The sequence below is a fragment of the Neolamprologus multifasciatus genome, chromosome 9 (genome assembly GCF_963576455.1).
Source record: "Neolamprologus multifasciatus chromosome 9, fNeoMul1.2, whole genome shotgun sequence".
In the NCBI taxonomy this organism is placed as follows: Eukaryota; Metazoa; Chordata; class Actinopteri; order Cichliformes; family Cichlidae; genus Neolamprologus; species Neolamprologus multifasciatus.
In genome coordinates this window covers 13,690,177-13,716,667 of record NC_140447.1, presented here as the reverse complement: position 1 = coordinate 13,716,667, position 26,491 = coordinate 13,690,177, and the positions used below count along the sequence as shown (strand labels likewise).

Sequence of the window (26,491 nt, the reverse complement as noted above, 5' to 3'; positions counted from 1 at the left end):
GATTTTTTGAAATTATTAACAAGCACAGCCACTGACTCACCTCTCATTAGCTTCATCTCGCAGCTACGTTAGAAAGACAGGGAGGATGGTGTTCTCTCATCACTGCAGACAGCCACATTTCTCCCAGACAGCAGCTGGTGTCATCATAAACAGGCAGAGTTGGGAAATTCAATACTGGAAACTGTTCTGTTCTTTTCAATCCATTTTAATATTTTTAACAACTTTATTTGTTGAACTTCAGTCAAGTCTATGTTTAATTAAAAGCAAAGATCAACGTTCTATTGTAGTTGCTGGTCTGCATATGTGTTCCACTTTTGTCAAGTTACCACAAAATGTTTTAATATTTCACTTCCTACGCCTGTTCGCATGCTTTTCTTTTTTGTGTGTTCTTTATGCGCTCTAACGCCATATGGAATCGTTTTGAATTTGTTGTCTTCATCTTGCACATATGGGCAAAACAAAGTTGCACTATCATCCCATGCTGTAAGCCAAAATGGAATTTAAACGCTAAACACTAAAATCTCTTACATATTGCAAAAGATTTGCCTTTATTCTTCTGAATATCTCTGCCTGCTGCTTACCAGTCTGTTTAAAGACCAGAACCCGATTTTGGTGAAGCTGGAGAAGTTAAAAATATATATATAAAAAAACAAACAAAAACAAGGTGAATAGGGTGAGTTCAGTTTGTCTTCTGCCTCTTACTTCCGCTCCCAGAGGATCACGAATGGAACGCAGAAATGCAGGTTTAAAGATTTACCACTAGGTGGAGCCAGTGAACTTATTTGTCACCCAAATAAGTTAAAAACCATTTATATAAATGTTTGCGTTTCTGATATAGATTTGTGAAAGATAACGACACGTGTTAATGTTGCAGATTTAAACAGATTCATATTTTGGAGGATTAAATTGGCTGATTGAGTGGCAAGCTGTGGATTGAAGGAATGACATTGCGTTAAGCATTACGTTTGCAGCTTAAAGGCCATGCTGGCTCTGTTAACAGAGGCTTAGAAGTAGTTTGTCAATTACATGCAAAATATTTACCACGGTTGTGTCCCTAGAGATGTTTTACATAAAACATTGCATAATTCTTTTTTTTTTTTTTTTTTGGGTGGCGTGCCACAGTGTACAGTCATGTCCCTGGCATGCCCGTGAAGTGTGTTAAAGTCCACTCGTTGCAGGAAGTGCTGATTTGCCCTGTGTTGAAATACATTTCACCTACAGTGGACTCTCACAGTTACCATCAATCATGCATATTTTAAACCATGTATCCAATGCCAGTTATTGCTCATTATTGTTTTTTATTCGGTCAAAAATGTGACCAAAGTAACCCATCAGCAATTGTTGGGAGAGAAAAAACCCCCACAGTGTTTTAACAATGTCTGACTTTATTAATGCACGGGAAGCTCTCAGACAAAGAGGTTTTATTCAAATGGACTATGAGGTACAAGGAAACAGCTTTATTGGAACTAAAACCAAACAGCGTGCCCTCTTCTTGCTGATCTTGGAAAAGAACTCGCATAGTCTGTGCTGAGTTACGAGAAGGACAAGTTTGGCATCACGTTCTTGAAGTTGGCTATGAAAAAACTGTAATGACTTCCTTAAGAAGATGATGACACGGATTGGTCCCTGCCCATCCGCCTCTTGAGAGCTGAAAGAACACGGACCTGAAGGGGATCCTGAAGACCGAGGTGGAGCATGTATTTAGCACACTGCAGAAGTGATGAAAGCAAGATGAGGGGAGTAAAGTGAAGAAATTTAGAGACGAGACTTAAGTTGGAAGTAAACAGGCCGAGATGATGCCAGCGACATGTCTAAAGTAGTGCACAAGCATTAATTGTATTGTTCAGCCCATTTGCTGCTCCCTCTCTAGTGTTTGATGATAGGGGACAAATAAAAGGAAAATCTAAAGCCTGGTGATTCAGTGACTCTGCTATGCAGTTTGGAGGCATGCTTTTATCCTGATGGGTGTTCTCTTGGATGTAAACGCTCCCACTGCCAGTATGAAAATGATGTGACGTCACCGGATTTGTCTGGAACACAACCGAAAACCTGTGAGGGATTTTGGATCGACTCTCCACAATCATCAGGAAATATTCTCATGTGGCATCATTTACATACGAGAAACAAATCTGCACATAAATCATAGAAAAAAAAAGAGAACGTTGACAAAACTACAGACTAAACCACTGTGGATGCAGCTGTGTTGTTAAGCTGAAGTTGTTTATGTGTGTGTGTGTGTTTGCAAGTTTGTGTCTGGGTGTGTGTGGTTTTTCTGGTATTTTTGCTATGACAACAACGATATCAATAACAACTTATTCATAACATATTTGAAAAACTGCAATATAGACAGACAATCCATCTGATCTCTCCATATTACAGGCCTCAGCGAGTGCAGGCCTGGCAGGACCAGGTCAGCTAACCAGAATCCAACTAGCACCCTCTGCATGTTACCTGTACACTGTTTTCCCATGGAGGGCTTTTATTTTCTTCTCTTCCTACTGAGCAAGAAGCAGGATGTCCAGTATTGCTGAAAACTATGACAGAGGTTTCAGGGGACAAGTGGCCACCTCCCACAACCCAGGATGTCGTGCCAAAAATTCTTGCCTGCCTGCTGAGAACATAGGGCGAGTCCAGAAGTAGCAACAGTAGCAGTCCACCTACATTAATACTGATCATAACAGACACAAACAAAGGAGGCTAGAAAAAGGACAGAAAGGAAGAGAGTGCGAGAGGTGAATCAGAACTGAGACATATTTCCCATCTGTATGTCTAAAATGTAGATGGGAGCATTAATAAAATGAAAAAAAGAAAGAAATATGCCAACATGTCTCTATTTACTTCTAACAAAAGACTCTGAGTAATATTCACGGCAATATTTGTGAATAATCTTTTAAAATTAATAAAATAACAACAACAACAAAAACAATAATAATAATAATAATAATAATAATAATAATTTGAGTTTTGTAAAATGAATATAATATGAAATACTGAAAAGTTCCATACATATTACCTTAACCTTGTTCATATGTATAGGGCTACAATAAACCTAAATAATCCTGATACATGCACAGCGAGCTGTTTGATGTGCAGCTAATAGTAAGACACTTTCTATTAATTATGATTTTAATTTATTACCCATGTGAAGGCAGCTGGAACCGGTTTTAACATGCATGTTCATTGTCATGTCACACATTTCTAGCACTCTCTGCACTCTTTACAAGTGACACATAAACTCTACACAAATGCATTACACACTTTCATGTAATCTGTAAAATAATGGCCCTAGAATTCTAACTCGTGTTTTTTCTTGTTACTGTTTTGCTGTAGAGCTGAAGAAGCAAAGAGTTGCCTCGGTTAGTGAGAGTGCTATAATCAAAGAACTTCCCTAAAACTGAGGATGTAAAAATGTAGCATACGGTAACAGAAAACCCCACAAGATGAGTCTTTCAGACAAGTTAAACCAAGTTCCTGTTTTTAATTCTCTCTTCTTTTTTTTCCTTTTCTTTTTTTTTAAAAAAGAAAAAAATCACAACTCTATAGTCTGTATGCACTTTCATTCATAAAATGTGTTGCGACACAGTTTTACGAGAAATGCTGTCAGTAATCGGTTTTCATTTAGGAATATTAAGCAACCGTGTATTCCAGGATGTGTGTGAAAGTCACACCCTCATGTCAGTCTTTCACTGTGAAAACTGGCCACAGTACATGCGGGTATGCATGCAAAAAGAGACTGAGACTGCAAGAAAGAGCAAAATGGAATAAATGACTCTGATGTTTCCATTAAATTTGTTTAATGGTGCAGTAACTACAGCAATTCATCAATAGTTGTCAGAGGGGGATAGACACAGAATGACTAGATAAGATTGCATGCAACAGGTCACGTAATATTCGCATGTACACCTCATGAGAGACAGTCAGCTATTTGACAGCAAAAGCATTAGGTCCAATTAGCGTGCAGCCTTATTGCATTTTTAAAAATATGTGTTACAATTAAAGAGGAAAAACATCCAAAATGATCCCCAAAATCTGACAAGAAAATAATAAAGCAACAATCTAACTACCAGACTCAGAGGTTACCTTAAGCCTAATGTTTGCTAACAATGCTGAATAAAAATTGAAAATTGTATTTACCTAAACATGGAGAATGCAACGTTCCTTACTCCACCTTGGTTTCTGTTTGGTGACTGACAGTGTGTGACACATCCATTCTTTCATCTGGGCATGGCCACACGTGAACTTCAGCAAAAGGATCGCAGTGTTCCCTTAGCTTTCCCACGGACGTTTTCTACTTCAGTGATGTGATGCCAAAAATATGCACATCGTACAATAAAGCAAATCTATCAAGGTCAGCATACAGTGCATGCTGTGAAGTGAGCTAAAACAAGCAAAAACACTGGCGTGGACCTTTGATCAGGTAAACGACAACACAGAGAAAAAGCCACTATCTCCCCGCAGATCTGACAGGTGTGGAAATATTTTTTTAAGCAGAACGTGATTAATTACTTCTAGTGTTTAACCTGCCCCTTTTTACGAGGCAGTTTTCAACAGCACACTTTAAGTACATTAAGTCACATGCAGTATTGTAAGAACAAGATCTTGCATTTGATGCACTTTTTTTGCAAAGGCCTTGAGTGCAACACTTTGAAACTCCCACACTACGCTGGTTGATATTTTTCATTGTACTCTAAGACATCAGCATGAAAATCTAATTGCAAGAAAAAAAATTAAAAAAATTAAAACTTGCTAATCCTGAGGAGTATTTTCTTTTAAATTTATATAACTCTTTTCTTATTCTCACACTATAATTTACTCACAAAGCTGCCACCTTTGCATTTTTCTAAGACAGTTTTATCCTTGCTCCGAGGTCCTTGAAGGCCTGAATCACGCTTAATTAGCTTTTTTCCATTTTACCAGTAAACAATTTCCCGTAAGAAGGAAGTGATTTGGTCTAGTTGGGTGCAGGTGTCTAAAAGGACAGTAAATAAATCCTGTCCAGCATGCGTGAAATACTTGACTGCATTCCTCAAGCAGTAAGAACGTCATTGTAGCCACAACAAACACCCGAAGTCCTTAATGCACTTGCTGCAGTGTTTGATGTGCAACCTTAATGTAAATGAAGGATTCGTAAAATGAAACGCTTTGACTTGCAGCTGACTGCGGGCGACGACTTTAAACAACTTTATTGAGGGAAACGTAATGATTTAGAAACATATGACATTGTGTGTCTCGGTTTATCCCACACATAGTTTGTCAGTGAATCAACAGAAACAAGATGAATCTTGCTGCGGAACATCATCAGCGTCTTTGATTGCTGTCTTGGATGCACTGGTGAGGTCCCACGATGCATTGCTGCCTGGCAACACTGTCAAAATCTGATGGATGTCTTTAATTAGTGTCAACTCCACCACTGTAGCAGACACGTGCACCCACACATATTTTCGTTTACTTAAAAAAAAGCCAGAAAAACACTATTACTGGGGCTAGATAAACTCTTACTGGTAACAGGCAGCGCCACTGTCAAAATAGAGTCAAGTGAAAGAGTTTGCAAGAAATTCAGTCCTTTTTCTTTTAAGAGTTTCTGCAATTCATCCTCAAAAACAGAACAAAACTCAACAAACCAAACCCAACTGGTTAGGAAGTGGAGCATTGGTTAAGGTTGCAGCAATAAAATTTCACCAGACTGAGATTAAAGTAACAAACAAAACAAAACTGTGGGAATCGATTGTGCAAGTAGTTTTTCCCCCACAGTTTTTGCCATGTTTTGTTATATAAAGAGATTTGTTTGCAACAATTCCGAATAAGTTGGGTGTGTGACCTGAAATGCTACATATTACAGAGTTAACCTTTGACCTGGCTGCATTAGAAAAAAAAAAATCATTGCAGAGATCTAATCTTAGACAGAGTGGAAGATGCCTACCCCCCCAACGAGTTTAAACAAGTTCTGTGTTAAAATTGTTTTGTGTGGTAAATCCATTTTGAGCCTCAGCTGTTGCCCCCTCCCACCTGTTTACAATGGAACAAAGCATCTCAGGTGGATTATATATTGTGGTGCGTATGGCAAAATGTGCTTTTGTTTTTTTATTATTTAGCTTATTCAGAACTGCTGTGTATCACGTGGCCTTACCAAATCTTTAATCCTGACAGTATATTTTGGGGGAAATCCATGACAGTACCTTTAATATCTGCTTTTCACAGATCATATTTATAGTCTTCTACTTCTTGGCCATGCAGGCTTGAAGGGTAGGAGAATAATTGTTTGACAATACTATGCCTATCTTCTCTGTCTTTTTGCAAAATCAATCTATTCTCATGCATTATGCGGTATGTCCATATAGGTTATAATGGATTGGACGTGCATTTGAAAGCTCTAAAAGCATATTAAGTTTAAAAAAGAGAGAAAAATGGGAAAAAAGAAAATATAGGGAAATGTTTGTTTCAGAAAGTTCACTTGTAATTGACTACACTGAGAATTATGTAGGTAGCATAACTACTGTAGATACTTTTAATAGATACATTTAAAAAGTAGTCGACCGTGAAAATCAACGCGCATAGCCTCTGGGAACATTTGTGACACGGCAGATTCTTCTCAGTAACATTTTCTGCATACTGCTTTCATAGTACATGAATGAATGAATGAATGGACAAAGTGGAAACGTTTAAAGATGAACACGTGTGACATTTGGGTTGAGAAGGTAATGACTAACATGCTACAGACGCAAGAAATGAGGAGGGCAAATTACTGATAGCGTGCACTACTCGGATTTGCCAGATTAAATATTAGGTCCATCAGCTTGGAGCTATATTTGGCAGTTTCACGAAAACATGAAAGCCTGCCCACAGCATGAGCTAAACAACGTGCACGCATCCTGCACTCTTTACCTCCACTCTGTCACAGCAACCTTTGGCGTCAGCGTACATTTTCCTATTTCGAGGTTGAATCTTTTTCTTTTTTTTTTTACACGTTAATTTATGTTGAAGTAAAGTGAAACCTTAGCGAGGACGGAAGTAATGTCACATGCTGCGTAAGGCAGGACGTGATTCCTGCGTGATTCCTTCGCTCAAAAGCCACAAGAACCGCGGGAATAGAGGGAGGACGAACACGTATAGTTTCAAACTGTAAAGCCATAACTTTGAAGAATTTCAGCAGCAATGAAGACGCACTCGATACTGCCCGCTTCCAACATTAGCCCGAGGTGAATATGAATGAAGAATGACCAATGGTAAGTAATAAAGCATGCCACTTAGGTTCACCCAAATGGCCTACGATGGTGACGCACTGAATTAAACTCACTTAAAACCATTAAATCGGTGACAAGTTAGCGCTGATATCAGGTCAGTGTTAATGCATGAATGAAAATGCAAAGATGCAAAGCCAGTACCAGGTAAAGCAGGGTAGTCTAGCGTATTCGAAACTTACCGGGAGCTGACTACACGCGCATCCGTCTCACTGCCTTCTCCGACGAGCGACTGGCGCATTTACTGTTTAGAGGCTTCACAGAGTTTTCCACATAGGGGAATTCCGTGCTAATAACTTCCCATGTGCCAGTAATAAGGAAACTGAAATAGAATTAGGATTTACGGGAATTAGCTCGTGGTTTACAGGAATTGGTAGATTAATGAAAGATTTCTTGAAATCCCACTCAAGTTAAAGTTCAGTAAGATACCAAATCATGCATTCGTATAAACACGCGCACACATATACATATGTTAATAAACTACAGAAAGAACACATTGACTGCGCTAGATCCCAAGTCAAAAACAAGATTTCAGTTAGAGTACAGGTGACTAAAAAAGTAAAGTGATCCTACTGAATGATCTAGAGTGTGGAGTTCAGTACTTGACTAGTACCTGCTCATTTTAATTGTTTGGTTAGTTAAAAGTGTGTCAATTTCTAACTTCTTAATAGTATGTGGAGCAGTTTAACTGCTCGCTTCGCATTGTATTAAATAGCATTAACATGATTTGTTTTCTTTTTTTTTTTAAAAAGTACATAGACATGTATAGTCAAGTAAAATGTGCAAACCCCTCTCTGAAATCGAGGGAAGTTTAAAGTAGTGTTGAATGAGAACTTTTGAGTACAGTCACAGTAACTCAGAATTGCGCTTGCGTCAATGTACTATCAATATTTCAGTTCGAGGAAAAACTTCTGTGAACCTACTGGAATTACCAGGAGTTTTGCTTTTATGACTTGTAAAATGTAGTTGGATCATTGTCAAAGTCTCTGACCAAATGGGAAATAAAGAAACTTTTTGTGTCCACTCATGGCTGCTTCTAAAGGTACTTCGTCATAGTTATTCCAGTCAAGGAGATAAGATTTGGAGCATAGTTGTGGAGGTGCCCCTCCCTATTAATCGAGGGATACAAAGTCTGTAATGTCAGTGTGGCTCTTCTGAAAAACTATTGTTGTGTCACCATTCACAGGGCCTTTGAGGAACTGCATTGAAAAGATGCAAAAAGATAAAAAATGTCTCAAAGGTTTTTAAAGTCCTGCGTTTCAACAGTAAAAATAAATTACCTGTAAAATACAGAAAATTCCTGATTTGTTACTACTTGAAAGGATCATTTCAAGAGAATGATCTACAATCCTGAACAGGTGAACTAAAACACAAGGGCAATAGTAGAAGACGTGCAGAAATCTCTACAACTTGCTAAAGCATGTGTTCACGTGTGAGAGAAATGCTAGTGCTATTTCCTTACTACTTCTACGGCTCACCTCTGAGGAGAGGTGAAACTGAAGCTAAAACCCCAGCGCTACACTTGGAGCAAAGCCTCATCTGAGTTGTGAAGCACGGTGGAGGGACCATCATGTTTTCGGGTTGCTTTGGTACTTCAGGGTCTCGGTGGCTTGTACTCCCTGAAGAGATCTCAAAATAGTACAAAGAAATTTTACAGATTTTATGACCAGAAGCAATGAATGTTATAATTAAACAGATCAAATTTTAGAAAGATTTCATTCAGTAATGCTGGTAATTCAACAGATTCACAAATCTTTACTTGCAACTCTGTGTAGTAGGTTTATGTGTAACATTATGACAATTATTTGATCGTTGCTTTTGCTTTTTTTTGCAGTGTTTGGCTGTGGTTTAAAAATGTTAGGTGCATTAGTATGAACTGAAAAATGTATATAGTATTTTCTTTGTCTATCATGCAACCAGAGCTGTAAGCAGAATAAGAATGATCTCAGCTTTGGAGACACTAAATCGTGGTACCTGGGAACCAAATTGTCCTAAATGTAATTTATTGTCAAGTGTGACGGAGGTTCCTCATTTGCTGTTAAAATGTCAAGACTGAATGAATATTTCAGCATTTCACTCATTGCTGGAAGGGTTGGCCACAAATTTTGGAACTGAAATCTGTCCGAAAGCAACAGAAACCTGTTTTGAAGTAATACTTAATCCATGACAAAACTTCTGCCACAGAGTGTCAGTGTTCCAAACTCCTCAAGGCTTCATTTAAGACTGTCATTTTAGCTCATTACGTTTAATGTGACACTTTGGTAAATATACTTAAATCTGGAGAGATTAAGATTTGCTCATAAAACACTAACATTCGACTATAAAAGAACTCATTAATCTTTTTAATCATTAATCCTAACAGTAGTAATCGCTTTTCTGTGATCAAAGGGACATTGCCATGCACCCACACATACTTGATTAGAAACCCTATTGCTACACATGTAGTGCAACATATCTGCAACCTCATTTGGAAAAAAAAAATGTAACTCTTCTGTCTCCTACACATAGTCAAGACATATCGGGTTAAGTAATCAGCAGCATGCATTGTTTTGCTTGTGCATAACTCACGATGTGCAGTCTTTCCAGATTTGAAAGTCACCTGTGCATTTCACAGAGGAGGGCACAGCTGGTTGTTTAAACTGCTTTTTATGCAAATATGTTTTAGATTTTTTGGCTGACCGCTATGTTTCTGTCTCACTCTTTCTCGCCCTGTGTCCCCCACACTCTGACCCTAAACCTTAAGCCTCTTTTTTGCATCAGTTTCCTTGTTCTCCTTCTTCTACCTCTCTCTCTGTCCTGTGGTAGTGTACAACTTGATAACATCAAAAGTGATTATATCGCCATCATTCAAACGGAACTGCAGAGGACAGTAAGTAAGACACAGATTCTATTTTTATGCCTAGTTTGTTTTAAATAACTATTTGAACTTACCATGTAGACACGCTGCTTAACCCCAAACATTGTGTGCTCAGTTGTGACTCTGTATGTATACAGATATATATCAGCTGGGCTAAAGGTCTTTGTTGTAATCTAAGAAAAAAGCATTAAAGCTCAGTTACAGCTCAAAGGCTAATTCCCCTCTAATACAGATGGATTGATGTATCCCAGGATTTCAGTATAGATCATATTAACTGTACAAAAATCATATAGGTGTATATATGACATATGATCACCAAGGACGAGATGGAAAAAGTGTAATAGGAAGCAGCCAGGTTACAGCAAAAAAATTTAGACACTGGAGGTGGGAATGGTGCAAAAAGAGCTGCAACCTAATATTTGGCATCAGATGTTGGACTTTCACCTAATACTTTTTCTAAGTACTGGCAAGAAATATCTGGAGGCAGCTGTACAGGGAGAAGGAAACTAAGGCAAAACAAGGAAAAGAAGCTGGTTTGCGTGTTTGGCGTGAAACATGAAGTTAGAAAGAGTCACTCACATGCTATTTTAAGGTCAGCTGTGCAATTGAAAATACACTTTTAAGTCAGCTCACACTTCCTGTCAGTTTAACAAGTGGTCTCTGGAAACTTCTTTTCATACAGTGCAAGGTTATATTACTACAGATATGCACTGTAAATAATTGCCATTTACTGTAACTAGCTACTATTTACAGTATATTACAGTATTTACACCTACATATATATATATATGTATATATATATATATATATATATATATATATACATACATACATACATACATACATACATATATATATATATATATATATATATATATATATATATATATATATATATATATACATACATACATACATACATACATATATATATATATATATATATATATATATATATATATATATATATATATATATATATATATATATATATATATATATACATACATATATATATATATATATATATATATATATATATATATACATACACACAGTGCAAACCCACAACTACAGTCGCCTCTCTGTTACAATAATAGAAAACCCCAACAATCAGACACCCCTTGAAAGCAAGCACTTGGCGACAGTGGGAAGTAAAAAAAATCCCTTTTAGCAGAAAGAAACCTCAGTATTTACAATTAAGCAAAGTTTGGGGGGGGGGGGGTTGCCTTTAGTTGTTGTAAGGTTTTGATTGGAAGAAATATTGCTCAGCATCAACATTTTTCTCTTCTATCTATGGACACCTAACCCTAACCCTATGGACACCACCAAAAATATTAAAATCAATATGTCCTTCCAACATTCTGAAAAATAACAAAAAACACTAGTTGCTTTGTGAATGTTTGAACAATCTTTAGTGATATGACTAACATTGACTACTTCATGTTTTGTTCATTCAAGACAGAAGAAATCACAAGCTTGCTGCAAATCTCAGACTGTTCAGTATTCTCACACAAGCTACGCAACTGCACAACAGGCAACGCAGTGAGTCATAATTATTCTGTGTCTATCAGATAAAATGCATGATGATGATACATTTAGAAGGTAGCCCTTTTTAACATGCACTTGTTCACCACTGCTCTACCCAGTCAGGCATTGCATTACCATAATCATAATGGTAGCTGGACCCAGGTGCATAGAGTTCATTGTTAAGTTTAAAAGGTCTCACCTCTCTTCTGCAGACGTCTGTGCGTACCTTACATAACCTAACCTGCAAAATGCGGAGTTTACCATTTCTCCAGATGACTCTAAAACTGATCACGTCCGTCGAAATTTCGATGAGTTGCCATTGTCGTGAGAAATCAGTAAGTCTTGACTTTTTACACATTATCTGATTATAATGTTAAGAAATTTACCCCAAGCCTAACCCAGCCACACTATTAAAACCACCTGCATGATATTTTGAAGGTCGCCCTCATCTCGCCTCATGTTACAGCTCTTACCATTCAGGGTATGTGCACCTGTCACTGAGGTGCTCTGGGTTGCAAAGTAGGTCCTCTGTGGATCAAGTTTATTCTGTACATGAATGCTCAGTTGGATTGGCCTTAGATAGTCAACGCCTTGGACTATTTGGCCCATTTTTCAAACTCTTTCTGGTGGGGAAGATTACTGCTATGATTTTTGTTTCTATTGCAGTCATATTGCAGTGCTTTGCACTGTATGAGTTATTCACTTCATCTGTCATCAGCCTAAATGTTGTAGCTGATTGGTGGAAATAGCAGTTTAAGTTCACGTTTGTACTTTAAACCTTGGAAGTGACCAGCTTAGGAAAGTATTTCTTTCAGTTTCTCTGACTGAGATGCAACATTTAACGTTGACAACTGACGGAATGGAATGTTGGCTGGCTGAAGCGTTTTATCTCGCCAGACAGTGGATGACTCACTGACAGGTGATGAAGCTGCCCAGCTTTAAGAGTTAATTCAAACAGAAGACTGTTTGTTTCTTAAACTACTTTACCTGGTAACAGGGTATAAGAGTCTCGAAAGGTTGGTCTCTCATTGGTTATGCTCATGGTAATCTCTCCTCACCTTACTGAGGGAGTTAATTCAAAGAATGCTATAGAAGTTTTTTACACAAACTATCATGGAAAAAACAGCCCAAGAAGTTCTGGATCAGTGACGCACCGTGCTGTTCACCCAAACTTCATTTTAAGAGTTGGATCGGAATCAGATTATATGATTCAGACTCATTGCTGAAGTCTGAGTCACACAGCAGAGCAAACCGCAGACTCGCAGAGTGCACCAAGTCTGACCAGATAAGCTCATGCTTAAACATAGTGGCTCACATTGTGACATATTTGATTTCTTTTAAACAAACTTGCATTGTGCAAAGATCAGCCACTTTTCACTCAGTTCTTCATGATGCAGAAGCAGGGAAACAAGCACACACACAGCAGCTCTTGTGGAGTGTTCCCAGCATGCAGTGGTTATATACCTCACAAAATGTGGAAACATTGGGTCCTGACATTTAAGCGGGTGTTACTTAATACTTACCTAAACAGTTTAACATGGTACACACACTCCTCCATGGCAACAAAAATACAGGAATACCACAGTAAATCTTCGAGATGTTGACTTGGGCTCCAAATCCCTTGGATGTGAATCCAACTGAGAATCGTTGGGACGTGCTGAAAGGTTTTCCAAATGAGTGAGCCTGACATTTCAGGACTATCTGGATCTGATGTTATCATCTTGATGTCTGATACTATGAAACGCCTTCAAAGGATTTGTGAAATCATCTCCGTGCGAGAGCTGCCTTAGAAGTGAGGGAGACCTATGTAGGTGTTCCTAATGTTGTGACTGATGTGCTTTGAGTAAACCTCACATACATACTGTGGCATTGTATGGTGATTGTAATCTACGCTTCAGTTTTCTGTGCAAAGAGTTAAGTTGGTGTGTTTCAGTTCACAATACGGGATAAATAGTCATCAATAATGTGCAGGCTACGTTGCTGTGACAGTACATATTTGCTAAGAATGCCTTCATAATTTATCATTGTAATGCTAATTCCTTACCTTTATCCACTTGACTCAACAATAATTAGCATGTGTCTGTGTTTTACTGACTAGATCAAAATGCCCACTGAGAGTTTAAAGAGGAGAAGGGGAGCAACAAGACGAAGGAGGAACGAGGGGACGAAAAACAGAAAGGAGACTAAAAAACTGTGCAAAGCCAAGGCAATTCTTTCCGCCATGACTGAATGCTACGAGATGCTAAACTCTCTATAAATGGATACCTGAATCCAAACTCAATCACAGCATGAAGCTCAAAACTTGCATGCGCTGTCAGTTCCTCTGCAGTATGCATTGCTTTGGTGGATTATGCGAGGAGCTGCTTCCACTTCATTTAAGCTTTCCTGTCAAGTACCAGTATATTTCTGTAGCAGCTGTTTCAGGTGTTGTATGACTACTGACTCTTCAGATAAGTTTCCCAGCCACACAGAAGCAAAAATATTCAGTCAAGCGGAAATGAAATTCCTAAGTCTTCCTAATATCCCGATTTCCCACACACTAAGGACCAGCTGCATATACAACCTTTCATGCAGCATCATGTGGACTACAAACAGTTTAAAGTGCATGTTTTCTTTTTTTATTATCACGGCAAAGCATTTTAATAGCTGAAGTTGTGTTTAGCTATAAAAAGTGGATATGATTAACTTTAAAGGTGCTTAAACTGAACTTTGTTTTTCCAAGCACTTGCTACGACATTAACTTGCACTTAGTAGTGGCTGCTGAAGCATAACTAGGAAATATTAAGGTGCTCAGATATAGTTTTGCTTTCACTTTGGATTGCAATAACTAGCCCTGGCAGATCTTTGTTATCTTGGTTATCTAAAGCTCCTCAATTTTTGTTTTTAATTTTCCTGTCCGGGGAGTTGTTTTAGGCTGCGTGTCAAGGTACGGTCTGAGATGACACTGTGTTGATTACTCATTGACAATGATTTATATATTAAAAGCATGCTTTGCCACAGTTATTTAAGACCACAGACCTTTTTTTCCTATCCTGGGATATAGCTACAGTACGAGCTTTTACTGTCACAGTTGGTGCTCTGATTAATGATATCTACCTAAAAAATTTTTTTCCCTTTTTACACAATTATAGAAAATATAAGCATGCAACCTTTGCTACATTTTGCAGCTATTTTCAGCACAGCACCTATTTGTTTCCCGTCATGTAGCATACATTACTTGTTGTTATGTAGCTAACTTCTGTCTTTAAACTGTATATTTAAGCTGATGACTAACATTGTATATAACACGGCATACTATTCAAAAAATATATTTATATCCCAAACAAAGATAAGGTGTGTGTTACTTATTAGCCAGACTCACAATTGCAGCTGTCTTCAAAGAAGTTTATTGATGGTGGATGTACACAGCATTTGGTGCACAATCATATCCAGTCTAACAGCTGACGTTATCATTACAGGAAAACGCAGCCCTCCATTAGGCTTAAACCTTTCTCGTCACGTAACGCGAATATAGTTTGTTACCGGGAATAAATGCCCTACTTAGATAATTATTCATGCACCTCGAGGAGAGATTTGTCCCCGCTCTTCCGAGTCCCACCATAAAATAACCTATGTGGGGGTCATCAAGCAAAGGTCGACAGCAAAATTACTTTAGTGTCACCGTATCGTTGATTCTAAATACCTTAATGCACTGAACACTGACTCAGTAGAAACACTGTTGAGAAAGAAAAAAAAAAGCAATTTCAACACACTGAGGTGTGTTTTGGTTTCACACAATTCCAAATGAAACCTATTTTAATTCTGTAGAACATAAAAGAACAAACAAAAACCATACAATCACTGTTCAGTCAGTAAAAATGAAAAAGAATAAGAAAATAAATGAATGTATAAACCTAGTGGGAATAAAGGGAATGAGTAAATGCTACATTTGGGTATAACGTAATATGAGACAACAGGTTTTTCCTGTTAAGTGACCTTAAAGGGAGCACTGACCTGTAACAACTCAACCTTTTATGGATTGGTTCCCAAGAAAACAGGGTGATAAGATAAAAATTTGGAGCTATTTTCTTTTTTTTTTAAAAAAAAAAAATCACACTGCTTTCTTCAGTAGTCGTTATTATTGCACATCAATGTGGAGACAGGTGGGATTGAGGAATGCACTTCAAATCAAGGGCTGAAGAACGATAATGATGCAGGGCAGTTAATCTCACCTCTAATCAGCCACCCAACATGTTTCCTTTCTTTTTTTCCAAACCCACTTTTAATTCATCTTTCCTCTACTCTCTTCTAAAGATGCATAATATTTAATAGCTTCCTTCCAATGACCAACCACCTCTCCTTTGCTGGAAATATTTATTTCTCACAAATTCTTAAACCCTCTATGGCCTGTAGTTTCATGGCAGTAATGCTCCTTTTATAAGTTCATGGAAACAGCAGCAATGCTGTGAGCAAACGAAGCAGTGAAAGAGAAGCTACTTACAGGATGTGCTTGTAAAAGCCACATCATGATTTAAACCGATTAATCTGTGTACCAAATCTGTTCGGCACAGAGATCAACCGGCCACTAGTCAATGCAAAACACAGTAGCTAAGTGCACTCCTTATTGTAAGTTATGCAATGAAATTTGGATAAAATTCAGTGTGACTGCACACACCATCTTTACTGCCAGGAAATAAGATCAGTGTGGGAAAATAAAGATGGATTTAATTATTTTTTCACCTTTCCCTCAATTCTTATTACCTAAATCCTAACCCTGCTTTCGTTTTCTTCTGACTGCTATCAAATACACATCCTCCTGACCCCACACTCGCAGCAGAATTTGGCAGATTCAACAGGGTACTTTGTCCCACAAGCGTGACAAAACTTGCTCTTCATTCCGCCGTTCCCAACATCGTTCGCGCCATCTATATCATTCCTGAGAAAACAGAAAAGACAGCAGCAACTTTAGAATTTGTGCAGACAAAGTTGCGACTAGTGAAACGTCAGGGCAAAGCTCTATTTGGATTTTACACGTCTTTATACGAATGTCAATGCCACTTAAGCTCATGTCAAGTAAGCTGTATTATCCCATATTTCCCCTCAGTTTGATTAAATGGGAAATTGTTTTGCTCCAAAGCAATAACGATAATCAAAGCAACCAGAAGCTAGAGACGTATGGGTGGCACGGTCGTTATAACTGTGCATGCAAGTTTCTTTTGTTTAAATGAATGTGCAGGTAAGACTCATCCCTATTTTTTTTTAAACTTTCTTAAAGTAAAATTAAATCTAATTCCAACTAAAATTGAAATTTGCACATTCTTAGGCAAATTAGAGGTAGTATATGTAATACTTCACCAAGCCACCAGAGGTCAGGAGAGGTCACCAATTGATTTTCTCCACTCTTTCTGTGGAGGTTATGACTTAAGAAGTTTATTCACCTAGATATGTAGGAGTCTACTTTCTTCTTGTTGAGTCCAGTCTGAGCGTTCCTCACAGATCCATAGCCAGAACTTGCTACTCGGGATTTACTTCCCACACTGACAGAGATATCAGAGAAAAACAAAAAGAAAACCAGGACAAGGATGTTTCAAAGTTATTCATTGAAATAAATGTTTTCTGTCGAGACACCGCGTAGACATAACGTCTTGGATACCAAGAATAAAAGTGAGAAATGAAACTGTTGTTTTTTGGCAGCCTTGCTTTATTCTCGGTCCTGACGTTACATTTTGTTTTGACTCACATTGTTCGAAATGACACTTCAATCAAAAAAAATCCGGGCTGTAAAAACATGCACAAAGATTGACTGTTCCAACAGATATTTGAATAGACACGGCTGAATGCACAATAAAAGGTAAAAAAAAAAAAAAACAGTACCCACTTGACATCAGTAAATAAAAACCTGTCTGGACTTGTGTACTAACCCTGACGGTGGGCTTGTGAGCCCGGAGGGATTATTCCTCACTGAACCTGTTGAGGAGGCCTTACTAGATGGGATTCCTTAAGTGAGAGAGAGGGTGACACAAATGAGGACAATGTGCATATTAGTTTTGTTTGATGCAATGAAGTCAGTCACAAATTCACAATATTGGGGGGGATGAGGAGTATAGCACTGTGTCTCGTACCAGTGGGCTGTCCAAGGCCTGATCTTTGGGGTAAACGAGAGGAAGCTGAAGGGATGGTTGGCACAACGGGAGTGTTGGCCTTCTTTGCAGCAGCAGGAGGCTTGTACTGAAGACAGAGAGAAGGCAATAAAAATAACTACTTGGTACAAAAGATCAGCTATGGATGGCTGAAAAGTCATTAACATAGTTACATATACAAAAACATATATATCATATCGCTATACGACCACATAAGCAGAACGGCTTGTGGTTGTAGTGTTTGTTTTAAAACTGCGATCTAGAAAAAAAATCTCAAAGCTATAAAATGGGGAGAAAAAGAACTGCAACACATAACAAATCTAAAAACACGACACAGCAGGGAGGCTCAGTGACATAACGATTAACGACTGAAGTCGTTTTATTACAATGGGGAATCAGAGCTCTTAACCAGAAGGGTTTAAACCCTGCTGTTTTTATTGGCTACCAAATTAACTCCCCAGCCATGCACCATAGCTGTTGCTAAGTAACTTGTAATTCTACATCTGCTGCAGAGTGGGAGTCCCTCCATAATCATAAAAGACAATGATTTATAAGCAAAACTACTTAATTATCAGCAATTAGCCATAACACAGAAGTGCCACACACATCAATCATCAGTATAGGTTTTGTAAACCTACCTATGAGCATTTTTTTTTTAACATTTTATGTTTAAAAAACTAACAACAAACTATTTTCTCTTTAGATCCATGCTCAATCATCCAGGTAAGGAAATCCCAAAAGACTGAAGAAGTCACTTGAATGAGTGATGAAATGTTTCTCCCACTTAAAATGCTATGTCCAGATGAACAGAATCAACTTTTTGGGAACTAGTGTCTGTTTAATTTCAAATGCAGTCCCATCTCCTATCCGTGCGTGCGTGTACCTGTGTGCGACCTGGAGGCTTTTTGGCATCTCCTGACTTGCTTTTGTTGGGCATTCGGGCGGCCTGCTCCTGGCAGAATTTGATGTGTCTGTCAGCTGCACTCTCGTTGAACCTCCGCTGACAGTAAGGACACTGGATATAGTCTAAAGGGAGACAAGGTAGTGGGAAAATATACATGTAGCTTTTGTAATTGAATCCTGTATACAGAAAGACTACTATCTGAGGAAGTGGTGACTTGAACTTTTCATTTGCAGCTGTCACCACAATTAGAGCTCGACTTGTATAGGATTTATACGAGCAGTAACCATGCTAATATTTAGTCATTTAAAATTATTTCTTTCCTTTTAGTGACACAAAACATTCTGAACATTTCTACATTAATGTTGTTATTCATGAGTCCTTACTACAATGACAGTATACTTTAAAAGTAATATTGTTTAATGGTCGCAACAAGTTGTGGATTACTCATTTGGACTCTGCCCATGGTATTCCAACAGTGAAGCTGCAGCGTGCCCTCTGGTGGACAAACCATACATCCTCAGCACTCATCAACACTTCAGTCATTGAAGGGTGTTTCTGTATTGTCTTCACGTTTTAAATTTTTACTTACACAATGTTATAAATGCAGATACCGACATGTCAGTCAGCCTCGACATTACATTTCAGCATTTAGTAATAACTGTCTGCAATGTCAAGTCCATTTTGCTAAGAATTTCCTTACAGCAACTCAACATGGTACTCAGTAGTTTCTATGGTCACCATGTGCTTGCATACAATGTTGGGGAATGCTCCTAATGAGATGACAGCTGATGTCCTGAGGGATCTCCTCCCAGATCTGGACAATGGGAGAGCCCCCGGACAGTGTTCGGTCGTCCAGCAACTGCCTCCATACTCTCGCTATGTGAGGCTGGATATTATGATGCACCAGGAGGAACCCAGGGCCCACAGCACCAGTGTAGGATCTGACATTGGGCCCAAAGATTTCATCCTGATATCTAACTGCCAGTTGAGCGCCACAGTGCCTTGCAGTGAACACAGGGCCTACTAAAGGGGCCACAGGCCACACTTATAGAATAACCGCCTGTCTCCTGGAATCTCCACTCTTCAGGCTGTGCTGGGAGCCACAGCCAACTTTCAAGGAATGACGTGTGGACGACCTGTGCAACCTGTGCAGGGTCCAGGTAATCACCTCATGTTATCAGTAGTGACACTGAAATGCAAAACTAGTGAAAAACATTCAAAAAGATGAGGAGGGAGAAAAATGTCTCCTCATTACCCTTCTAGTGCACCTGATGATTCATTAACACAAAGCAGCAGAAATTGATTAAAAAGTGCTAATTTTTTCGAGCAGTGTATGAGACGTTTTCACAATTCTTTTATTAACATACAAAATCTTTTTTTTTTTTATATAGTTTTTCCATTTGCTTCTAGATAACTAGATGTTACCTGGGTCATAAGTAGGAGGAGGAGGTGGGGGCAATGGTCCTCCATCTTTTATGACCTGACCGAGGTTCTTTGCAGCCCGGATAGTGGCGATGAAGTCCTCGTGTTTCTTGCGCCAATTTGACGGCTTCTTCGGGGGTTCTGCCTAACACGACAACAACATGAGAAAAGAGATTCTCTGTTACAGCTGTTTGCTGCTATAGTTTGACAATCTAATATTAAGAAAATACGATTAAGCTACTCTCTTACCGAATGTTTTAACTCGACAGGTTTCACAGCGAAGATGTAAAGATTGCACACGCTTATCTAAGCCTGCACTTCCCACTCTTACCCTAAAAAACCCCCAACAACTATGTTTCCATAACAAAAGTACAAGTCTTATCTAAAGTTGATGATTAGCGACAGAAAGAGTTCAGTGAGTTCAGTTGTCTAAAGTGGATCTGAGGCAACACGACAGCCTCTGTGACTTTCTATTTCTCCTGTGTAGCATTCAGACACATTTGTCTGACAAACACAGGTGACTTGGAGAGAGCTAAAACTACATTTTATTATATTTTCCTCTTTCCTAAACTGCTGCCAAAGAAAAACTAAACAAAACAGAATTTGTCGCATAACTAGACGTTTGTCCTGTTCATATCGCAAAGCTGAAAATTCCAGTGGGAGCACAAAGTGAGTACGCAGGAGTTAGTTGAAGCCAAGACCATCTGAACAACAGCCAGGCAACAGACTGGGCAAGATTACTTAACTGACTGATACTCATGAGACAGTTTCTCACAGAGAAGAAATAAATGAAACAAATACAGTTTTTAGTTGTTAAAGAGTAATCTGAAGGTTCAAAGCAACCGCAGCAGCTGAACTAGAAAATATAGTATTAAGGCTGTCACGTTAAATGAAAGCGAAAAGAACACTGGATACAGAAGGATGTCAGTTAAAGACAAGAGGTATGAAAGGATTTTTAAAATTAATATCACCAACATGACTTGGCACACCCACAGACTATTCAAGCCAATACTTCAAGGCAAACAAAGTATTTGTGTAGCCAGAAAAACAGTGAGGGAAAGCCTCGCGGGCTTCAACAGATTATCTGTGCCGCTAAAAATTATATCTATGGAAAGTAGGGACAATTGAACAAAAAAAAAAAAGATAAAAGCAACTTACTCTTTCAGTAGCAGATGAACTTTGTGACTGAAATACAATTGAAAGTTGTTTACATTGTAAAAATAAACTGTCGACATAAAACACTGAATGTGCTGCATGGAAATGAAAATTCATAGGAGCCACTCAACACTGTAAGCGCCATAACGCCGTGTACATTTCAAAGGCTGATTCTTTTCTCGGTCCTCCCTGGAAAGCCTTCATGTGATCCGGATTATACAAGGTTTATCTGGATAACTTGTTTGCAGAGTAATATAGTTTTCGGATAATTAAGGAATATGAACAGCATTGTTTCCTTTAGGCGTTGTATTATTGGATACAACGCTGAATAAATAGCCTCAGATTAAAAACAGGTCATTTTTTAATAATAAAAGCTGGACGTATTTATGAATGAATAGATTACCTAAAAAATGAACAACAGTGTTTTAAGCAGCATGTGAAATCAAGCTTGTTTTCTGACTTTAGGCATTTTTTTTCCAGTCCTGTCAATAGTCAAAATGAACCACTGCTGACAATTTATGTGGATTTCCATCACTCTGCATAGGTGAAGGCTTACCTTTGGTTTGATGGGTTTCAGTACGGGGATGTCTGTTCCCTCAGCTCTTTGTCTGCTGGAGTCAAAAACCTTCCTCTTTTTAGCTGCTGATTTTTGGCAGATTTTTGAGTGCTTCTCCTGTTGGAGGAGGACAACGTGCACAAAACATGACAAAACATTTTTATTTGTTTTTAACACCACTGGCATCACTTAAGATTTGTATCTGTCTTTTACTATAATTTAAGTTTTCAACTATGTTTTCCTAAATTAATTTCTTGAAAGAGGAGGAAACTTTCTTTCAAGCATTTCAAGCTCAAATTTAAATGAGTAACATTAACAACACCAGTAACCTCCTCAAAGCTGTAGCCAACTCTCTGAAGCACACTAATGTCTTCCTGATGGAGACCCAAACATATATTGCTATACATATCTAGAATAATACACCATGCTTTAATGCAGCCATTATCTACTAATGAGGCAAAGTGCTTGCATAAGAGCACATATTTGGTTGTTTACCAGAAGATTCTCTTCAAATTAAACACCAAAAACCTTTATAGCTTTGATGTATTAACTCTGTAGTATGTTTTAGTCATTTCAACACAATAAGCAAAGGAACAGAGGATTTTTGGGGAGTAAAAATCAACTCATATACACTCATTAGCGACTGTTAGGTACACATTAGTACCAGGTTGAACCCACTCTGCTGGAAGCATAATAACATGCCATGTTATAATCAGAATATCAGAACATGTCATGTTATCAGTAGATGGGTAAACTGTGGTAATAAAGATCAGGAACAACACTCAGGCTGTATCAAAACTATGCTATCCTCCACACCATTACCAGCAACCTGAACTGCTGACACAAGGCAGGATTGATCCATGCTTTCATGCTGTTTACATCAAATTATGAACCTGCCATCCAAATGGTGCATCAAAAACTCGTGAGACCAGACAACACTTTTTTGCAAATTGTAGCCTTAGTTTCCTGTTCTCAGTTGATAAGTGTGGCACCTGGTGTGGTCTTCTGCTGTTGCAGCCCATATCTGAATGTGCTTGTGCTCTGAACACAGAAGAGTATTCAGAGATGGTCTTCTGTGTGCCTTTGTTGTAACAAGCAGCTATTTTAGTTACTGATGCCTTCCTATCCGGTTGAAGCAGCTGGGCCTTTCCCCTTTGATATCTGACATCAACGAGGCATTTTGACCCAGATAACTGCCACTCTGTGAATATTTTCTTTTTTTCTGTCGATTCTCTGTAAGCCCAAGAGATGGTTATATGAGAAAATCCCAGTAGATCAGCAGTTTCCGAAATACACAGATGTGTCTATCTGTCACCCATAACCATGACTCAACACCACAGTCTTTTCGCCTATGATGATGATAATAATAATAATAATGGATTGCATTTATATAGCGCTATGACACCACCCCTACCTGCATGTGCTGCAGACAGTGCTGAGAGTACTGTATTGCTGAACATGTGTGAAGCCATCCTTTCTAAACAATCTCCATTCACTGATTTAGACAATCAAATGAAAGAAAATGCTTCACATGATACAGTCCAGTTGATACTTGTGTTACAATTCATCTATATACAAAAAATGGCCCACTATGAAATTAATTAAATAATTAATTAATGACCAATATTTCCAACTCCACTTTATGGGAGAACAGTACTACTAGAGATGTTTCTTAGTGAATTTTTTGAATCAGAGTCTTGAATATCACAAATTTGTTCAAACAAAAAGCATTTCTGCTTTGATAAAACTTTCAACTCCCCTACAGAGCTCTTCACAGGACCCTGCTAGCTATCTGGATCATAGCCAGGGACACATTATTATTGAACAAACAGCTGATACCCTGTCAGCTGAGAATTAATGTGGTAAATACTGTCAGCCAGGCGGGTTAATCACAGTGCGTGATCAACACACACACAAACACACACTTAAAGTGTCTGCGATTAAAATATTGTCCTCTTAGAACAGTGTTACACATTGTTTTGTTTGTTTGTTTTTTGTATTAAGAAATGTCAGAAATGAGCAAGAGGTGTTTTTTTTATTTGTTTTTTTACCAGGACTTTGGGGAAGAAAGATCTTTTACAGGTATTACACTGAATCCGATCGTCAACCAGAGAAGCTTCGCCATCTGCAAGAATAACAACAAAATCGATGAAGGTTTAAAGAGCAAAAATGGGCCACAACGGGACTAAACAAACATAGGAAGAAAAATAATGACCCAGTTAACATTTGATAGAAGGTAAATACTTTCGCGGTCATAAATTGTGTTCTTCTGCCACAGTAAAGGCAACAATGTTTTATTGTTGCCTTTACTGCTCATTCTACACGGATACTTCAAATTTCCTGAAAATGGCTGGAGGAAAATAGTCAGATTTAGCTAAGTTTAACGTACAGAGTCAAACACTTCGAAGTATTACTGTACACATATAAACGTGTTTAATATTAAAGGTAAGCAGTCTCCGAAGATTCATTGCTATACACGCTTTAAACCATTCATTTAAAAAGTGTTATTTGTTAGGAGTGCTGGTTAGCTGGATAGCTCCTCTAGCTAGGAATCACACCGAGAGGAGGAGCAGCTAGCTTCATCTTTGGCCCTGACGTTACCTAGCATTACTTGGGCTAAAACCCAAACAAAAAGGAGGTCGCTATGCAAAACTGTTCATCTAAAGCAGCCGCGAACCCCAAAGCGTCCACTTGGCAGATAAAACCGAAATGCTGAAATCCCAAATTTGCCATAAAAGGCTGAAGTAAACACACAAACAGCAATATCGCATACCTTCAAATTCTTCCATCCTTAGGTTATCCCTTGTCTGGTCCTGTTGCCGTTGTTAGAAAACGGCCAGACGGAGACGGAAAATACAAGATGAAAACCACTCTTCATTTCCGGCTTTGCTAAAACGGGAGAAATGTTTTGGTTTTACCCATTTATCCTGTAAGGAAAATTACTTTAATTTCCATATAAATTGATTCTGCAGTGTATTGTGAATTACTGATGTCATGTGCAGATCTACATTTTTGGTTTGTCTTTTTTTGTGTGTTTTGTTTGTTTCTCTGTGACTTATGTCGACACTACTGGGACGTTATTATCCTGTTTCAATTCCCAATGGCAGGTAATTATCTTGACACTACTGATCTTTGGCTACCGATAGCAACTGGGTTGTCCGATGCCGCTCGGTGAGCTAACATGCGAGTATTTCATTGGTGAAGTGTTCAAGTATGCACTGTTTATTTTGGACAGCAGGTGGAGCGTGGGAGGGAACTTCTGTCATGTTTCCCAGTATTACTCCTAACCATACATTTTTGGGGGAGTTTGCGTAGCTCAGTTTTCGCTGGGAACTAGCAAATGTTGCTGTTACTGGGACGAAATCTTTTTTTTTTTTTTAATTTTAGCTATAGAAATAAATAAAAAATGAAATGCTATTAGTTATTAGTGCTGTTATTGATACAAAGTTATGTTAATGAATAAATGGGCTGGTAGCTTTACCTTGCATCTCAGCTTTGTTTGGGGATGGTCATTTACAGAAACTCATTATATCAACCAAACAACCAAACTAGTGTGCTCCTTTTCTGCTTTTGTTAGCTCAAACACTTGCGCAGAACAAACAGTCGGAAGTTCCTCATTTGCCATACTGACAACAAGTGTCATCTGAATGGGGGAATTCATGGACAGATGGTAAGAGGGCACAGCAAACATGTGCCTTTATCACAAGAGGGACGTTGTTTCAACACTGACTCCCTTTTGTGTGATCTCTCGCACCACACACACGCCCAAGCGCGATGCCTTTTCACCATTTCAAATTATAGCAATGGGATGATAAACATTCGCTAAGTCCTAATGCAAGCCTATTCAAATGGCGGCCCGCGGGCCAAATGCGGCCCAGAAGCAACCTGCGAGTGGCCCTGCCTGTGGTCCTGGCAGAAACACAGAGAAAACGCAAAAAAATAATTAATTAATTTTTTTTTTAAATTAAAAATTCCTACAGCGTAGTGTAGACTGTGAATGCAACACTCCTAGTAGCCTAGCAATATTTAACCCACAATGCACCGTGATGTAAACATATTAAACAATCATCGTAATATATGATGCGACAACAGCATGTCTTTCTCACTCCAAAAGCGCAAAATTGACAATGAAAACTGTCGGTTTAACCCTGCCTGGACTGACAAATACTTATTCATTTTACCGAGTTTAATAATATTACAACCGGAGTTGTACTACCATGGTGAGGGTCCTGTACAGCCCAAGAGACAGCTGCAGCATCTTCCCTTCGTGTTTGTTTCTTGGCGAAGAAGAAAAGGCCTTTCACAGATTCTGAAGCGGTGAAATACTGCATGCTGGCCGTGGTGGATGCGGTGAGAAGTGATGAAAAAATTAAAGTAAGCGTGACATCTGCTATTAAAAACGTACCCCTGTAGGACAGTTCAAATATTAGTAGAGTTGAAGTTCTGGCGTCAGACGAGTTTGAAATGCTGTTAGATGACCTGAAGAAAACTGATGTAATGTCTATAGCAGGAGATCACAGCTCACGGCTTACTACCGTTAGGGGGACACACAGCTGGCGAAATAATGTTTGAGAAGATTTAAGCTCTTTTTGAGGAAAATGGTCTGGATATGTGTGTCTGTATACTTGTGACGGATGGGGCTCCATCCATGGCAGGAAAAGTGAGTGGTCAGCGAAATATTTATTTTAAGCAAGAAGGTCCTGAGTTCAA

General features: G+C 38.5%; 3 protein-coding genes across 4 annotated transcripts in view; 1 reads left to right on the top strand and 2 right to left on the bottom strand.

The window, feature by feature from the left end:
* Positions 1 to 7,479, bottom strand: part of ctnnd2a (catenin (cadherin-associated protein), delta 2a) — a 265,825-nt gene extending 258,346 nt beyond the window's left edge. Inside the window, exons 1-2 of the mRNA XM_085173422.1 lie at positions 7,421 to 7,479; positions 41 to 134 (exon numbers count right to left, since the gene is read on the bottom strand). Coding sequence (XP_085029548.1) covers positions 41 to 56 — 16 coding nt within the window. The 5' untranslated portion in view covers positions 57 to 134; positions 7,421 to 7,479. The remainder of the gene's footprint in view (positions 1 to 40; positions 135 to 7,420) is intronic.
* LOC146511241 (uncharacterized) lies at positions 6,694 to 20,966 on the top strand. The gene is made up of 5 exons (XM_085173438.1): positions 6,694 to 7,223; positions 9,982 to 10,107; positions 11,557 to 11,640; positions 11,838 to 11,960; positions 13,724 to 20,966. Exons 1-5 carry the CDS (start codon positions 7,221 to 7,223, stop codon positions 13,880 to 13,882), a joined length of 495 nt encoding a protein of 164 aa, XP_085029564.1. The 5' UTR covers positions 6,694 to 7,220; the 3' UTR covers positions 13,883 to 20,966.
* zc2hc1a (zinc finger, C2HC-type containing 1A) lies at positions 15,711 to 24,681 on the bottom strand. 2 transcript variants are annotated; one of them, XM_085173431.1, is made up of 10 exons: positions 24,555 to 24,681; positions 23,833 to 23,906; positions 21,782 to 21,898; positions 21,229 to 21,255; positions 20,074 to 20,215; positions 18,628 to 18,770; positions 17,727 to 17,832; positions 17,526 to 17,601; positions 17,043 to 17,141; positions 15,711 to 16,540 (listed from the first exon to the last, which is right to left on the bottom strand). In XM_085173431.1, the coding sequence occupies exons 1-10, from the start codon at positions 24,568 to 24,570 to the stop codon at positions 16,405 to 16,407; spliced, it is 936 nt and encodes a 311-aa protein (XP_085029557.1). In that variant the 5' UTR covers positions 24,571 to 24,681; the 3' UTR covers positions 15,711 to 16,404. The 2 variants fall into 2 exon arrangements, with proteins under 2 accessions (XP_085029557.1, XP_085029558.1); XM_085173432.1 differs by lacking the exon at positions 21,229 to 21,255.
* Positions 24,682 to 26,491: the final 1,810 nt, after the last annotated feature.

Bases quoted from the DNA above. Each gene is read 5' to 3' on its own strand.
- LOC146511241 (XM_085173438.1), top strand. The intron at 10,108-11,556 runs GTAAGTAAGACA...TGTTCATTCAAG, and splicing joins AAACGGAACTGCAGAGGACA to ACAGAAGAAATCACAAGCTT. The intron at 11,961-13,723 runs GTAAGTCTTGAC...TTTACTGACTAG, and splicing joins GCCATTGTCGTGAGAAATCA to ATCAAAATGCCCACTGAGAG.
- zc2hc1a (XM_085173431.1), bottom strand. The intron at 17,833-18,627 runs GTACACGCACGC...CTCTGTCTTCAG, and splicing joins AGCCTCCAGGTCGCACACAG to TACAAGCCTCCTGCTGCTGC. The intron at 17,142-17,525 runs GTTAGTACACAA...TATCTCTGTCAG, and splicing joins CTCACAAGCCCACCGTCAGG to TGTGGGAAGTAAATCCCGAG.